A 17,278-nucleotide genomic window follows, 5' to 3' on the forward strand; every position below is an offset into this window, starting at 1 on the left:
TTGCTCTAGCTGATGAAAGTGGGTCAATAAAAGGAACTTGCTACAATGATGATTTTTTCAAGCTGACAAAGGAAGGAAATGGCATTATAATTCGGAATTTTATCAACAAGAACAATGTGATAATCTTAACCAAACAAACCAAGATTTCCAGAATGCCACCATTAACAATCCCTGAACAAATTACCCAGGAAGCAGAATATTTACTACAGCCACCTGCACCGCCAGTTTCTCCAATTAAAACAATAAGAAAAGCAAATTTACGGTCATTGATGAGCATATTAGGGACAATATCTGAGGTACGTATCAAAGAATTTTTTTGATGCATATTAGCAATTACATGTGGTAGTCAGCAAAACCACACACTGTCAGACACAATATCTACCACACACACTGTTAAAAAAAAAAAATCTTTGTACCAGTATAACATACACTCTATAACACTTTTGGTAACTCCAACTCTTTAAAACACACTCTCTCAGCAGCACACTCTTTACTATAAACTATGTACAACACTCACTACAACACACATACTATCTACAAACATTTCTAGTAATAACTGTTAGTTCCTCCTCTTTTACACACAGCACACTCTATTACATATATTTACAGCCACACTCTCTATAACTCCTTCTTTGCTACATAAACGTTCCCAATAGTCTCTAGTACAATATACTACATGCATAAAAACATTACTAGTGTAAAATATTATCTAAAGACTATATTTAGAAATAATCAATGTAGAAAAACAAATATAATACACAATGTTTCTGCTAAAACCACTACACTTACTATACACCACATACAATGTACTAGCAAACCCACTTGCTCCTTTTATAACATCATTTTTATATAACTGTTACAATTTGCCAAAACAGTGTTACCAATGAATAAACATACAGGTGATAGCCTAAATACACAATTGAATCATGTTGATTACATGGAACATTCCCACCAGTTTCAGACACATTTAAAGTATTATTACTAACTATTAGCAACACTAGTAAAATTGATAGCTATACAACATATAATCATGTACTCTTTTAGATACAATCTCCTACTGCTTATATCATATCCATACTTTCATAAAATACTCTCTACTGCACACTCTCTAACGTACACACTGTAGCACACACTATTACACAACAAATACACTACACCGGTCAACTAACATTTGGTTCTTATGTTCTCTCCAATAAACACCTATACTGCTCAACTATATACTATCTATGCTACAACCAATAACACTCATTTGCTTTTAACATTTAACAGGAAGAAGAAACAAAAACAGTGTTCATTGGAGGACAAGAAACTAAACTAAAATCAATAACAGTCAACGATGCAACAGACTCAGTGAAAATAACACTATGGAGAGACGCGGCGGACTTTCCAATCGAAGTTGGAACATATATCAAAATAACGCATTTAACAGTGCATGAATTTAATAACCAGAAAATATTGAATTCTACTCGAAATACACAATTGCAAGTAAGTACTAAGTAAAATAAAAAATTTCTCAATACAAAACTGGCATTCTTTAAAAAAACACTTACTTACACATCTAAAACACAACACAGATTAAATTCTTCTTTATAACCTCACACCTAAAAACATCAGTTGCACTTTCTTCAACATACAATTTGCAATTGGACACATAACTGTCATACACATAGCTGTCACACCAAAATAATATATCACTTAACATACATACAAGCACATTAATACAAAACACTCTCACAGAATATCTCTAGCTACATTTCTGTTTACCTTCCCTACAACTCACTACCTAATGACAAAAAACATACATTTCTCAAAATATCTTTCAGCTTTAATTCCTCTTACATTGCATTTCAGACAGTTTACATCAAAAAATATACAACACCTCCTTAGAAAAATACATAAATACTAACACATAATTACGCACTTTAGGTCTTTCACTTTAACTAGCCATACACACACATTTCTCAAACACTCAGGCAATATGCAATAAACTGTAATATCTTTCATAATTTCCTTCTGCATCTATAGCACTTTGTTATTTCTCACAAAAACAACTTTAAAAAAAGACAAAAAAAGAAGCATATACAGTAAAGTGACTTGATTAACAAATGCTTTTTTCTTTTCACAGAAAATAGAGCCGCCCCAAGAAGAACTTCAAATCACAATATATGGACTAGACAATACAACTCAGGAGAAAAGTACCATAACTATACAAATTGAAGACAATGAACATTTGAAATCAGTGCAAATTAGCAATGCACTTCTAATGGACCACCTAAATATACCAGCAGATATTGATGACTTTGCAGAAGCTCTTATGCCACACCTACCAAAGACATTAAATATCATCTTTCAAAATGAAAACATTATTGAAATTCTAGACGAAGCTTAAAATATGCAATGTACAAAAATCATAAAATATATTTTTTATAATAAAATTAATAATTAAAAATTAAACATTTGAGTTAATAAAAAACTAAAACGACATTTGCCTCGCTATTTCTTTTTTCAAATAATAAATGTTGTTTTCTATGTACTTGCATGCATCTATATGCTACATTCTGATAAACAATTACACAGTCACTTATGTATACATGTACACATGTATTCTTATATATGTACTAATGTTCAAAACAAGCATTTACAATGCAACGGTCTCCCCATTGTTAAAGTTAGAACTATTAACATTGCTCATGAGAATGCCGTTTCTTAAAATGTTTTAAAACTAAAACATAAACAAAAATAATGTCATGAACAATGCCAATAGCTCTAACTTTACCAATGCCGAGACCATTGCATTGTAAATGCTTGTTTTAATACTCTTTGGAGAAGCCTAGTCTCAACAAAACCACCTACAAGAAGTCTCTTTACTTAGTCTCCCCGAAACCACCTACAAGAAGTCTCTTTACTCCTTTGTTTACTGGAATTCATGGGAAATGTGTAATTGCATGGATACTAAACAGAGTATATTTGTGTCTCAATGTATTTATTCATGTTTAATCATTAAACTGAATATACAAATTCTTTCCAATAATTGTTAATGTCTATACAGCGCACACCTACAGGAATGGCCACCGCTCAACCTTTATATGGTGAGCAGCATGGATGTATCATTTTCTTTTCTTCTGAAGAACACAGGAGTAGGTTGCAGGGAAAGCTGGCTGGAGTCAATATTCACTGACGGTTATTGCGTTGAGCCAGTAGTGAATTAAAACATATACTAGCAGCACTACTGAGGTGGGTGTTAGGTTTTTGTATGTGTTTCAGTTAAGTATGGGGCTTATTTACTTTCTGGTGTAATAGCACATATTCATAGCATGCATAATTTTTTTGTTGATTAAGTTGACGATGGTCATGCATGTTTTTGGTGCAACGGTTATCATAGCAATTATAATATGGATAGTATATTAAATGGCTTTTGAAGTGCTTAAAATTCTTTTATGGTTCCTGATGGGCTATTTTTAAATGACAGTTACCCCTGACGAAGGGCTTGTATACATTTATTTGGTTACTAGGAATGAAATGTGATTCATTGAGCTGTTGGAAAAAGTCTGGATGGGCATTCTTTGAGCATTAAAAGGTTTCAAACACATCACCTCCGTCTCAACATCAAATTCAAGAAATGTAAAAATTGGATGAAAATGATTATTTGCTAGATTATTGGATTGTTTACTGTGATGATTGAGGCAGTGTGGCTTTAAATTCATTAAAATTCTGGCACTAGCATATTGGATGTAATCCTTGCCAATAGGAGCTCACCTACGAAAAAATGCAGACCATGGCATAGTGGAAGTAATTTCTAACTTATAACATTCAAGAAATTGAATCTACTCCTAGAAAAGGCAAGGATTCTCTAACGCACTTTGAAAGTACTGGAATATTTCATGAATGCCCTTTCGTAGTCAATGGTGTTTTTGCAAATATGACCCCCATTTTTTTTTAATTCTCTTGGGAGATGCCTAGTCTCCTTGAAACCACCTACAAGAAGTTTCTTTACTCTTTTTGCTTGCTGGAATTAATGGGAAATGTGTCATTGCATGGATACTAAACTGATGTATATTTGTGTCTCAATTGAATCATTAATGTTTAATCATTAAACTAAATATATGTATTCTTTCCAATAATTGCCAATGTCTATATAGTGCAAAACTACAGGAATGGCCACTGGTCATCCTTTATATGGTGAGCAGCATGGATGTATCATTTTCTTTTCTTCTGAAGAACACAGGAGTAAGTAGCAGGGAAAGCTGGCTGGAGCCAAGATACCCAATGCCTGCCTTACTTAAGGGGAACCTGCCCTAAGTAGTGGAGAAATGACCTACGGTTGAAGAGCAGACCGTACTCAAGAGACCTGAACATGCGACAGGAAATCTGAACAGTGGAAGCTGACAATGGGCCTCAAGAGCACAAGAACAGACCAGCTAGATGAGCTCACATGAAAAAGGGTTCTCTAACCATAGTACCTGAAGTGGCAGTACCATAGGACATCCTGATGCCTTGACAGCACAGTCAAAGGCCCTTGCTATGGCCCTGGTACACCTGCATTACTTCCAGGGCCGGCTTTAGCGCTGGTGACGCCCTGTGCATAAATGCCTGTTGGCGCCCCCCCAGTGACCACCTCTGCCACGGATTCCCTCACTAGCACCCTTTGATAGTGCCTCTCAAGTCTCCATAACCACTGTCTCTCAGATTTATTTAGTTTTATAGCACCACTCATACCAGTGTAAGGTGTCAGAGCACTTTATACCCCACACACATTGCACATAGACAATTATGTGTGTGTAAATCAGTGTACAGGAAATGTTACATCAGACAGTACTACAAGGGGTAGTGTCGGAGTGGCATGTCATCGATACTGGTAGACAACTTAGTTAAAGTTCTTATTCAGGAAAGGAACAAATTCAGAATTTAAAACGCAACATCATTGTTAAGGGTTCTCTTTCATAATAAGAATTGTTTTCTACCCAAATGAACCATTTTCACAAGATTAGGATAATGAAAGACAGGGCAAAAAAAACATATAGCTCTAACATATACCTTGCAGTTTGCAGCATCTCTAGGGTGACAGTTAGTAGCTCAATGTTCTATATTAGGATTTTGACTTGGAAACGACAAGTAACAAAAGTAGCTCTCTTACAGAAGCAGTAACCCACTGACCTATTTAAATTATATGTACTTAGTAATCTGCATGGTACACTTTCTTAGCAGCAGGCATTTTAACCATCTGCGCTACCTTAGGATGAGTCAAAATTTCCACTAGACAAACCTCTGGTCTCTTTCCAGGAAGACGATTAATCACAGGACTTCTCTTGACATTTTAATTGATGTCTGAAAGTTGCTGAAAGCCAGGAACGAGGCAGCAGGTGCTTTTAAAATGATGATACACATTTTCAAAAATGACGCCCCCACCCTAAATCAACGCCGGGTGCGGTCGCACCGCCCTATAGCCGGCCCCGATTACTTCCAACCCTCCAAATGATTTTAGACCCCCCTCCCCCGCTTCCCTCTCTATTGCTCAATCACAATTTCAGCAGTGCTTTGAAGTTTACTAGAAACAACACTATAATGACAATCTTTAGTCTCGTGAACACACAGGACTTCATCAAGGCTGCAAAAGCTTGTCTGCCAACTAAACTGTACCTTCACTCATTAATGGGACAAGTGCATTTTTCTGGATTTGCAATGACAAATATTTCACACGCTAATTGTCCTGCCACGGAAGGGATTGACAAAAAAGATGTCTGACTTGTAATAACTTTACGAAAACTTGATTGATGTGCTTTGGATTAAAATCTGTGAAGCCATTTTTTTTGTCAGTGCACTCAATCTGCTTTTTGAAGATCACCATGAGTAGTAGAACAGTGTCAAATCCAGACTAGCCAACCTGAAATTTGTTTTCACTATGTGAAAGAATATAAGAACGTTTTGCAAAGGCCGTTGTCGATTTCCTTAAAGGTTTTCTTTTCACACTGCATAACGGACATCGGCTGTTCACAGCCTCACTGACAGCTGAGCTGGAAATTCACTCTCTGCAGTAGTTTCCAGCTCGCCTTGAAAGTCACCGTGTGATATCGGCTCGAGAGTGACACTCGGTGGCACCCGGTGAAGTAGGCAGCTCTGACAGAACCCTATGAGTCTAGGCAACCTATTTCATCGCGCCGAGGTCATCACAAAAGGCAGCGAGAAGGACACCGTACGCTTTCCGCCACACTTCAATTGGGGTAATACCGATGTCCAGACTGCTGGGCAACTATTTCCGGGTTGGCGAGGGCGGTCACTTCCGGGATGGCTACCTCTTACTCCAACCACCCAGCTCCTCCTCCTAAGATCCTTATTCTGTCAATCATTATCACCTAGCTTGCCCGCTTGCCTCACTTATTGAAGTCGGTTTAAGCAGAAAAGGCAATCAATTGGATTTTTTAAGATCGTTTGGGACGAGTTCGGCGGTAAAAACTTGCGGCTTGGGAGCTTCTCGCCGTATTGGGGAGAACTGGCATGTCAATGAGAGGACTGCCACCGCGGTAAACGGGCATAGCCCAGGTGACCAAGAGCATCCTCTGTGGAATAGAAGCAGCCTATATCCACCGCTCGGAGGGACAAGAAGCTGGAACGGGGGGCAGCGGGCCCAGTGGAGGTTGAGAGACTGTTCGTCTCTGCGGACGTCGGCGATGGGGGCCCTGACCAGCCGGCAGCATGCCGGGGTGGAAGAGGTTGACATCTCATCCAACTCTGTCTACAGATATCCCCCTAAATCGGGTGAGTCTTGGCAAGCTAATAATTCCAACGGAGCGGTCAATTATACTGTGCCCTAATGCATGTTTGTGCACTTACTGAGATTTAATCCCACAGCACTGATTTCCTTTAACCCCTTCTCCCAGAGTTTTGCTATGCAGTGATCAGTCACCAGCAACCAACTGCGGCATCCGCCTACGGGAATGATTTAATTGTATTATTAGTATTGGCAATTATTAACAGGACGATTTTCAGTTCTGTGAATTTCAACGACAAAATGTAAGCTGGGAGTTGTAGTCTTAGTTCCCTTCAACTGACCCAGTTCGACCAATAGACCTGCAAACAGTTATTTGTGAAAGGAAACCCAAGGTCAAAAATCTGGTGTTTGTTGACCTAAAGTCCTATGCTAATCTTGCGTATACCATGTACATTTGGTGAGTTTGGCACATATGGGCCACTAGATAGAGGTCATCACGGGACAGCACATCACTGACCGCCTCGTCAAATTGAGCATTTTATTTTGTTTCAATTCGTTGGTGTGTTTGAGGCCGCTGGAACGATGAAAAGGGACTTCACTATATTTTAAGATGGTGGGGTGGTAATACTGAATTTAAGCAGGATATAACGGCCAATGCGGAGAGTGAAGTTCCAAAGGAGCGAAGATTAGGGAGATTTGAATTAATGATGAAAGTGCATGCTGTACTTCTCCCCCAGTTTGTGCCGTTGTTTAAAGAAATGTTTGTACCGATGCACAACTTTCAACTGTTCTTGGTGCTGCGGTTGTTTAAGCAAGTGAGTACGTTGACTATCTCTGTCTTTTACACTGTTTTCTTGAAAATATAATTGCATGCAAACCCAAAGGGTTAACTCAAGAATGTTTTTTTTTTAAATATCGTGAATCCTACCGAAAAATAGAAGCTATTACTTACTTAGTCTATATTTTTCCACTCTAGGCTCGTGCTCTGAATGAAATTGCTGCAAAATCCACCCAGCTAGTCTTTAAATAAAACGGAGTAATGACATGTTTTTCCCCAAGCCCAAATTGCTCCTGAAATGTGGCTATTGGACTCTCACAAGCTGTGATAGCATCTCAGCCGCTACACATCATGCTTGTAATAGAACTAATTTTCTAGCCTTCTTGAAACACTGATAGCCTACTTACTTTTCCGAACGGTTCAAGTGAGTAAGGTATTACAGTATTTTATGAGCTTTGGTCATACACGAAAGATTTCCGTATTACCACAGACTGTATGCTGTGTGGATATATACATCTTTAGAGGGCACTAATCTTCTTTCTAAAAACTCACTGGGGCCTGACCTACAGGAGACAGTCACCCTCCCCTCCCAAAACATTTCATTGATAATTGTTTGAGTTAATGCAGATAAAAGTTACAATCATACTGAAAATGAAAAATATATTGCTCACAAGAAGGCTACTTTCGGTGTCCCTTAGAACAGGTAGATCAAACAATAAACTAAAAGAATCATTGAAATAAGGCAACCAGGGTATCTTAAGAGCATGATCTAAAGTGAGGCAGTCAAGGATTATAGACTTTGTAAAACTGGCTTCGGTTTATGTCCAAATAGACTGCCATAATAGCAAGGGTTTAAAAGCTAAAATGTCCTCCAGATAGTGCAGGCCTGTTACCTTATGAGCTATAAAAAAAAGTGTCAATTTAAATTGCTGTCTATAGTCCATACTGCTTTTCACTGAAAATACCTCTTAATTCCTGAAAGACCATAACGAACAGTGCCCAGATTCAGACGCAAAAGTCCAAATGTAAAACTTGCATAATAAGAGCCATTTTCTTCAGTATAGTTTGATGAACTGGCATGCACGGTAAGGTACAGAAAGCAAAGAACATGACCAATGTAAAACGTGCGAAAGATGGGTCTTTGCTCACATATGTGCTTGAGGAAGACGTACAAGCCTGTTTACTATACGTGAATTCTCTGTGCATGTTCTTGGAATTTTCTTTTCACACTTCCATGTTGTAATTGATTTCACAAGTATTGCATGATGATGAAAGCGCACTTAAAATGAGAAGTATTTGGTACTATGTGAGTGTTACAAAAACCAATTGAAGCAAATTAATGAGATTAATAAGGAGGCTAAGGAAACCAGCCCTGACCCTGGAATGTGGGGCATTAGTACTGTAACATTTAAGTAACTAGCATTGGCAAAGCCAATAAGTCTGGCATCGGCTGCTACCCTTTTTGGCTTTGTCAATTCTTGATTTGTTTAGCCAAGTTTTTTGTGAAACTTTAGTGTTGGAGGAGCTGCTCCTAAAAAATTATATTGGCTAAAAGCAAATTTATTTTTTGTTTGGTCTGAAACGCACATTGTGTCAGTCAGTCAGTCAGTCAAAAATACTTTATTTCGGCTGTACAGCCATAAAAGCACAATACATGTTACAATCCATAAATGACATGAAACATTACACATGTAAGGAAATCGGAAGTAAGTATGGAAGACAACAATTAACTAATTAATAATTTTTTTTTAAAAAAGTATATTACATCTTACCACAATATTAAATATCACTACCTATCTACCCGACCCCCGAAAAATTGCCATAGGGAACTATCAGTGAAACCCTGGTCTCCTTCTTTAACATTTTAAGACTATTAAAACCAGTATCAATACATTTTTCATATTTAATTACACTATTTTTTTTTTATTTTTTTTTAAAAAGAAAGGACATTAAGTAAAATAAAAAGATTAATAAATAAAAAATATCATCGCTGTTCTCTAGATGAAAGCAAAAGATGGTGATAAAATTAATTAAAAGACACCAACAAACTATTGCCCAACTCTTTCCTTTTTACGATTCCTCTGCGTATGCTCCACATTGCAAACAAAAATTTCGAGGTGGCGATTACAAATAATGGAAGTGTTTCATATTTGAGTAGCCTAAAAACCTCGGTGTGGCTTCTAAGGCCCAGATTTCTGCTTAGTTGAAGAACCCACTTCGATCTGGACCTATGATATGCAGGACAGAAAAGCATTACATGGAGTTCTGTTCTTCAGAGGCAGAGCAGCCAGGACACGCTGCTTTAACTGCACCCTTCCATTTGTTCGTAAAAGCACGAAGTGGAAGCAAACCGTGCCTAAATTGTAGAAACAGTTTTTTTGCCATGAACGGTTGGATACTGTCCAGGGTCAATTCCAATTTGTACTGCTGCTTGACATCCAGGAACCTTGAGGTCAGGCAGCATGAGTTTGTACTCCGGGTCAATAGGACAAATGTGTATTCTTTAAAAGCAAGAACAAGGGACTTTTTAGAAATACTAGAACAGGTCTCTTCTGGTGTTGACCACATACTAGCCCACCCCAGAGAAAGACAGACACTCTTAACATAAGACAGCCATGGTAAGTTGGTTGCCCCCAGTATGGACATAACATCCCTCAGTTCCTCCCTATAATTAACCAACTCGGGCGTGCTCCAAATACGGCGCCAGAAAAGGAGAGGACGTGAGGCAATTAAATCAGCAATAGGGCCAATGCCGAGATCCATCCTAAGTGGGGTTAGAGGCGTGCTTTTTGGGAGACACAACAACTGCCTAATCAATATATTCTCAGTCATCATTAGGATCTGGGATGGGCAGTGACCCCAAAGTTCAGCTCCATATAGGGAGCCTCCCCTCGCTTGGGTTTTATAGATTTCAGCCGGGGGACCAATCACCTTTTGGGAACAGTTTTTATGAACTTTCAAAATACCTCCCGTTTACTGTGTTAATTTCAAATTGGCCTTAGTTATTTGGGTCCCCCAGTCCATCTTATCATTTAATGTAATGCCCAAATAATCAAAAATTGGCACTCTCTCTAGGGACCTACCGTCCATTTGGGGATGCGGACAATTAGTGGTTTTAGCATGGAAAACCATGTATTTAGTTTTCTGGACATTTATCACTAAATTCCTATTCCTGCAGAATGTACTAAACTCATCCAATACACGCTGCATACCCATTGGCGATTTTGACAGGAGCAGCGTGTCGTCAGCGAACATTAGGGCTGGTATTTTCCTATTTGCCAACCTTGGTGAATCTATATCCTTGACAGCTAAAAGGGTTTCAATTAAACCGTTTAGAAAGAGAATGAAGAGGGTTGGCGCTAGCACACATCCCTGTCTCACCCCTTTCTCCACAGGGAAGGGAGCAGTCAATTCTCCTTTCATTGCCGTATCTTACCCTTGCATAAGTACCTTCATGTAAACGCTTCAAAAGCTGACAAAGGTAGACCGGCGCCCCCATATCATGAAGAAGTCCCCATAGCTGATCACGATGGACCATATCAAAGGCGGACTTAAGGTCCACAAAGGTTAGATAAAGGCTACTCCCTTCCAAAGTTACTGTTTTCCAATGGATTAATTGCAATCTAAAAACTTGATCTATGGTCGAGGTTTTAGACCTGAATCCTGCTTGTAAAGGAGTCAGGACATTCATTTCGTCCATCCATGATTGCAATCGCCACAGGAGAACACGAGCAAATATCTTTTGAGTAACATCGATAAGTCTGATAGGCAGATAATTTGCCGGATTTAATGGGGTGTCATTTTTAAAAATTTGAATAATTTACGCACCAGCCCAGGTCGAAGGAAGCTCCATCCCTTGGATAATGGCATTAAATAGAATCTGCAGGTAAGGTGCACAGACTACCTGTTCAGTTCTGAACAGGTCACCAGGAATTCTATCCAGTCCCGGTGCCTTATTGGGAAGTACCTTGCCCAACGCCAGAATAACTTCCAACAGTGTGCAGGATGGAGGATCCATATTTAAGGGTATTTGATAAACATCAACTATCCCATGTGCTGTAATATCATCTAGAGAACTAGAATATAAAACTTTAAAATGCAATCTCCAGGCTTCTTCGCCTAGATTGGGAATAATAGCCGAGTTACTTTCGGAGTAACTAGTCTTCACTAGATTCCAGAAGCCTCTCATATCTCTAGTATCCAAGGCTTTCCTAATCGCTTCCCATTTTTCATTCTCCCAGGCTACTTTAGCTTCCACTATGGTATTTTTATAATGGGACCTAGCTGCTCTGGTACATAAGACATCCTTGTTCTTAACACCAAGTACAAGTGCACATTTAGCTTCCCTACACGCCTTATTAAGCCATAAGTGCTTAGGTTTGGGGTCGAGCTTATAAATATTATCATGATTATAGAAAAACTCTGCCAACTTTGAAACCAGATTCCGGTGGTTCGTCTTTATCAACAACAAAGATTCATGACCTTGATAATTGTCAAACACACGGAAGGCAGTCTCTAAAAAAGGTATAGTCTGTGTGTACAAAGAAGCTATTTTTTCATTTGATACAGCTAGAGTCCACCAGCGAACTCTTCTACCACCTTCTGCTACAATTACATTTGGGTGAGGTTCTATTAACAGACCCTGATTTATTTATTTATTTTAAAAAATGTTTTGTTTATTAAATTACAAATCAACACATGGCATTAACAGACCCTGATCAACCTTAAGTTGGGGATAGGCTATCTCAAGTACCAATCATTGTGGTCACTTTCACACCGAAGTTGGACCATAAAGTCCATAATTCTAAACCAATTCTCTACATCTACCAGAATATAATCAATTGTAGTGGCCTGTCCCAATTTATTAAAAGTCGAGTTTCCCGGACTATCTGAAGGGAATCGACCGTTACAGGCCCTAAGCGAATGGGTAAGTGTAAGTGAGGTCATCTGAAGGACGAAGGGGGACCACTCCCTAGTAGGATAAATATTACAATCAGGAATCGACCAAGCAGAATCTTCCTTGCTTGTAATGTTCGAGCTTATACCATTGAGGGGTTCATAGTGACAGTTAAAATCCCCCCCAAGAATCACATGAGCAAACTCAGGTAGAGTAGAAAGAAAAGAAGCCAAGGAATCTAGTGTCTGTGAGATTTGCCCCAACTTCACTGGGCGGGAATATACATTTATAACAACCATCTTAAATTTATCATCGAATGAAAGGAGAATACCCAGTATGTCCAGAGATCCAGTATCTAGAACTTTGATTGTGCAACCCAAATGGGTAGCAACCCAGAAGCAGAGGCCCCCTGAAGGTCTCCCCCTAGGCCCCTGCAACGCTGGAATTGAATATGCTGCATATCCTAACCTATACAGTGGCACAGTAGACCACGTCTCTTGAAAGAGGCAACAATCGTGTGTATCAATGTATGCACCCCAGTCAGGATAATCCAGCTTAGAGGCAAGACCTGCTATATTCCATGACAAGACCCTTGTATTATGCAAGTCTTTTGATTTATCAATCTGAGTATGAGAAGTTCCCACCTCCTGCTGGAGTAACTGGCAAGGTAACCCCTCCCCAATTTGTATATTTCCCGGAAGATCCCCCGATGATTTTAACTGGGTGCCCAATCCTCCCGGGGCCACTATAACCTCAGGAGTTTCCCTGGCAAGATAATCCCCCATTCTCAGGTCTATCACAATTCTGGACCACAGATAGCAGAGTAGCTATACTTCCAACTGATTCAACTGAAGGATCTAGTCAATCGACTAGATCTAAGCTGCTATATCTATCACTAACTGGGATATTGAAAGACAAAATCATTTTGAAGCCCCTGCCCATATTTAGGAAATTACCAGTCTGGGCTCTCATTTCCCATTTTTTGTATACACCTCCCATTCTTTCAATCAGAGGAGTAGAAGAATAAAAATAACCTAGGGGAAATGTCTGTATGCCACTAGTCTCCCTCGAATGACCCCAGTTCAAAATATGTTCGACCGCCCTAGTGTCCCTAAAATTAATCAGAACACAATCCCCCAGGATGTCTTTCTTCATCGGTCCCAGCCAGCTTGCCCGCCTAGTAAAAAGAATTTCACTCTGGATTATAGGTGGCAATGGTCTATGTTTGTTTAGCCAAAAAATGACTTTGTTTTTAATTCAGAATAAGTCTCCCCTCCACCAGTTTCCAGCTCCGGAACTCCAGTTAAAATAACAGTATACGGAGTCGAGGCCGGGGGTAGGTCTATACATGGGAGGGTGGATTTAATTGGGCCTCTATTTGGTTGACCCTTGTTCCCATGGTCTCCCCTGCTATTGGTAGGAAAGTTGTGTTCAACTTATGAACCCATGGTTGCTAGCTTTTTCTTAGGGACATGGACCTCGACCCCCTCCTTTGATGCCCCAGGTTGTACCCCACCCGGGGCTATAGTTTGAATAGTTGGGGGGATGGGACCCATTAGGGGATTAGGACCTAGTAAGACAGTTTGGGCAGTTTTAGCCATATAATTGCTATGGTTGGTGGAAGCTTGGTCTAGAATTCTAGAATTAACAAGGATGTTAGAAAAAGTATCCATTTTGCTCCCCAATGAATCAACTAACAGTGTGAGCTTCTCTAGATGTTTCTTAACCGCTTCTAACTCACTATGTATAATGGTTTCAATATACGTTTTAAGTTCTATTTCCAAATCTGAGACCCATAACGGAGGTTCCAATACTGCTGGGCTATTTTCACCTGCTATATTGCCCTCTAACTGTGCCTTTGGTGCTGGTCTCAAAGAAGAGTTCACCTGCTTCCCCCCCTTATGGACTTTTTGTTTCCTCTGGCCTCCTTTCCTGACTGCCCCCCCCCACGTATCAGATTTGTTAACAATTTCAAGAGTTACTTTTTCTAAAACTGGCATTAAGTCAGGAGTGATTGACGGATTTACTGTCTGAGAAAGGTCTGAAGCTCCTGTTTCCAGGACCGTGGGTGAACACGAAATTATTGGTGTCAAAGAGAGCCTTCGTTCTGTGCGTTCTATCTCATTAGAGACAGCCCCTAATGCCTGCCGTAGCATTTTGTCAATAGCAGTTGGTTTCAGAATGGGCGTACGCACAGAATTTTTCTGTCGAGTATTAGGCCTTGTAGGCGGTGGGGTATTTTTCCCCCATACTTGTGTAATAGCTTAGGTTCCTCAAGACGAGGGAAATGCGGGAGTATTTATTAATCTATTGAGTGGAGCGAGCACTCACCCTGCAATGCCTAGTATGCTATATTCTCAACTCTTTACACCTACGAGACCCCTCAGCAAGCTATGAAGATCGTCAACAATTAACCAATACTCTAGCATTCATATAAAAACTCACAAAACAAAACTTATCAGGCAGGTGGCCCGGCCCAGTCCAGTCTCGACCAGTCTCAGACGGGCTCAGAGAGGCGGCGCTTTATGCGCAGAGTTGGACCAATGCCTCCCCCTCGTCAGCAGGTCCCAGAACAGCTGAGCAGGTCCGCGTTGGACCCTGGTCAGTGAAGTCCTTGGGGAGGATTACAAACGGGTGGCAGCAGAGTAGCACCTCCAGGGCAGGCGTTGCCGGGTGTCAATACCCACAGACGGAGTCAGCAGGCTCACAGATGGAAAAGCAAAGTGGCAGAATAACGGTAACAGGGACCCCTATGATTTGCTTTACAACAACTTGATAATAAAAACAGTGTTAAAAGGCTGGTCCTGGTGACGATGCTCAAAATCATTCAGTTATTAAGGAGTGTGTTTGTATCGCGTTGAAACAGAGGTGGGCGTGGGGGAGACTTGCGCTATCGCTCCCCTAATGGACACAACAGCCTGAGGTAAAGTGGGCAAAGTTTGTCTGTACCTGGGCTGGTTGTGGTAGAGCTGTCTGTAGGGTTCTGTACTCGTGTTGTTACGAGTCTACATCCTGTACCCTCGACCAACCTCGCACTCCGCTCCTTCACTTCCTGCTCCGCAGCTCTATATTCATAAGCACTCTAACGAGTTACCCAAACAGGTTCATGTGCAGCTTTTGTTTTCTTGACTGGAGGAGTGAACGAAGGCCAGGGATGCAGCTGCCAACAACTTCGGAAGACGCCCGACCTGCTCAGCACTGCCCGAGACTGCACCTTCCGTTTTCTGTTCTCAGTGGCCTCCTGCGTGCCTCCATGCCTCGTACGCCTTGATCTTCCTGCGTGTCACAGCTCCCGGCCCCTGATGGTGGAAAACGCGGTCGGCGTAGCTGACGTGGTAGTGTCCATGTCAGCAACACAGCAGCAAAGCAATTGGGAGCATCGGGGAGCTCCGGATGGTAAAAGGTAAACTAAGAGGCTACCAAGGGATTAAGAGGCCAGTGACCAGAGCCGCGGAATGGTGGGAGTGGGATAGCGATGTTCCGCTGGTTCTGCCTGGAGCCGCGACCCACCTGGCCTGGAAGGCAAAACGGCAAGACCTCTGGAAAGCCATAGTCATAGTAATCCCTTGCACTTGAGGAAAATATGTGTGCTCATGTGTTTGTTTGGAAAGAGTATAATGCCGTCGCTTGTAGTGAAGTTAGCCAATTGCTGTAGTGGGAGGAATAATAATATGAATGACACAACAAACCAATAAGTAAGTGTAGTACATATATAATTTTACTAAAATCAAAAGGTGTTGGCTGACGTCAGATCTAAAAAGATACCCACCTAGGAGATTCTGACCTCGAACAGTATGCCAGGGAAATTTACTGGTTAAGCCACAATTTAACAAGAATTTAGGCTTCATGAAAGCTTATTTGGGCTTTGATGAAACCTACATGTGTGTGGTAGATGGTCTAGTGTACAAAGAAATAGGCTTATTTGTAGATGTTGTACTATTGGAGCTGTGGAAACCCAGCTACATGTGATTTCACTGTCGGCAATTTTCAATAATATGTGAAAACTATTTTGACGCAACACCAAACAAAAAAAAAAAAAAAGAATAATGTAATCAATACAAATGCCACAAAAAGTTACTATATCACTATATTCATTATGGGTAAATTGTAATGTTTTAGTTAATGCTTTGTGATTATTTGTGGATACTGATTGATGATTGTTTTCAGTTATGAAGACGTAATGGGAGCTGGCACAATTAAAACCCTCCTACCCCTTACTCTATAGTAGTTTTAAATTGCACCTTTGTGTGCTTCAGGCCCTTTTTGCTTTGAAATGTATCCATTGGAATCAATAACTAATTGTTCTGGCCAGGTTGTGACATTGTTATTGTAAGTCCACCCTAATATTTTGTGGTACAACTATCACCCGTCTACTTAATGTTTGGAACATCGATTCATACCTTCTGACTACACTTAACTCTTTTGCGTCATTCATCCTTCTGTAGCATGTACTGCCCCTATACCGTACCTATACTATTTTCCACAACATCTTATTACAGTATTGGGGAGTGGATGTAACCTTACGGCTAGAAGGGTCGACTTTGAAGCTGGGGAACCGGTTTTGGGTCTCGGCAATGACACTCAACATCCTGTGATTCTGGGCAAATCACTTAATCTCGCCGTGCCTATCAAAAATGTATGTGTCCATCTGTAACGAAACTGATGCTCCTGTAAAGCGCTCTGATACCCGATTTCTCAGGGCTAGTTCGCGCTATATAAATCTCTAAAAACATACAAAAAAAATTATTGATATTAACCTTACATTTTTTCCTTAGAGCAACCACTCTACAACCATAATTTCTTCTTATATGTACTTTTAAACATTTTATGGTACATTTTGTAGTGAAACTATTTTGAATTTATAAACCTTTGTATTTAGACACTGGGTGAGGTTGAT

The 17,278-nt window shown here is 40.2% G+C and overlaps 1 protein-coding gene across 4 annotated transcripts in view; it reads left to right on the forward strand.

The window, feature by feature from the left end:
* Positions 1 to 6,064: 6,064 nt before the first annotated feature.
* RNF157 (ring finger protein 157) overlaps positions 6,065 to 17,278 on the forward strand; it is a 534,437-nt gene continuing 523,223 nt past the window's right edge. For 2 of the 4 annotated variants that reach the window (XM_085616935.1, XM_085616936.1), the window contains exon 1: positions 6,337 to 6,753. In XM_085616935.1, the coding sequence (XP_085473061.1) occupies positions 6,666 to 6,753 (88 nt within the window). In that variant the 5' untranslated portion in view covers positions 6,337 to 6,665. Of the gene's footprint in view, positions 6,754 to 17,278 lie in introns of all 4 variants that reach the window. The other 2 variants (XM_085616934.1, XM_085616937.1) reach the window with 2 other exon arrangements.

This window comes from Triturus cristatus, chromosome 7 (genome assembly GCF_964204655.1).
Source record: "Triturus cristatus chromosome 7, aTriCri1.1, whole genome shotgun sequence".
Taxonomy (NCBI): domain Eukaryota; kingdom Metazoa; phylum Chordata; class Amphibia; order Caudata; family Salamandridae; genus Triturus; species Triturus cristatus.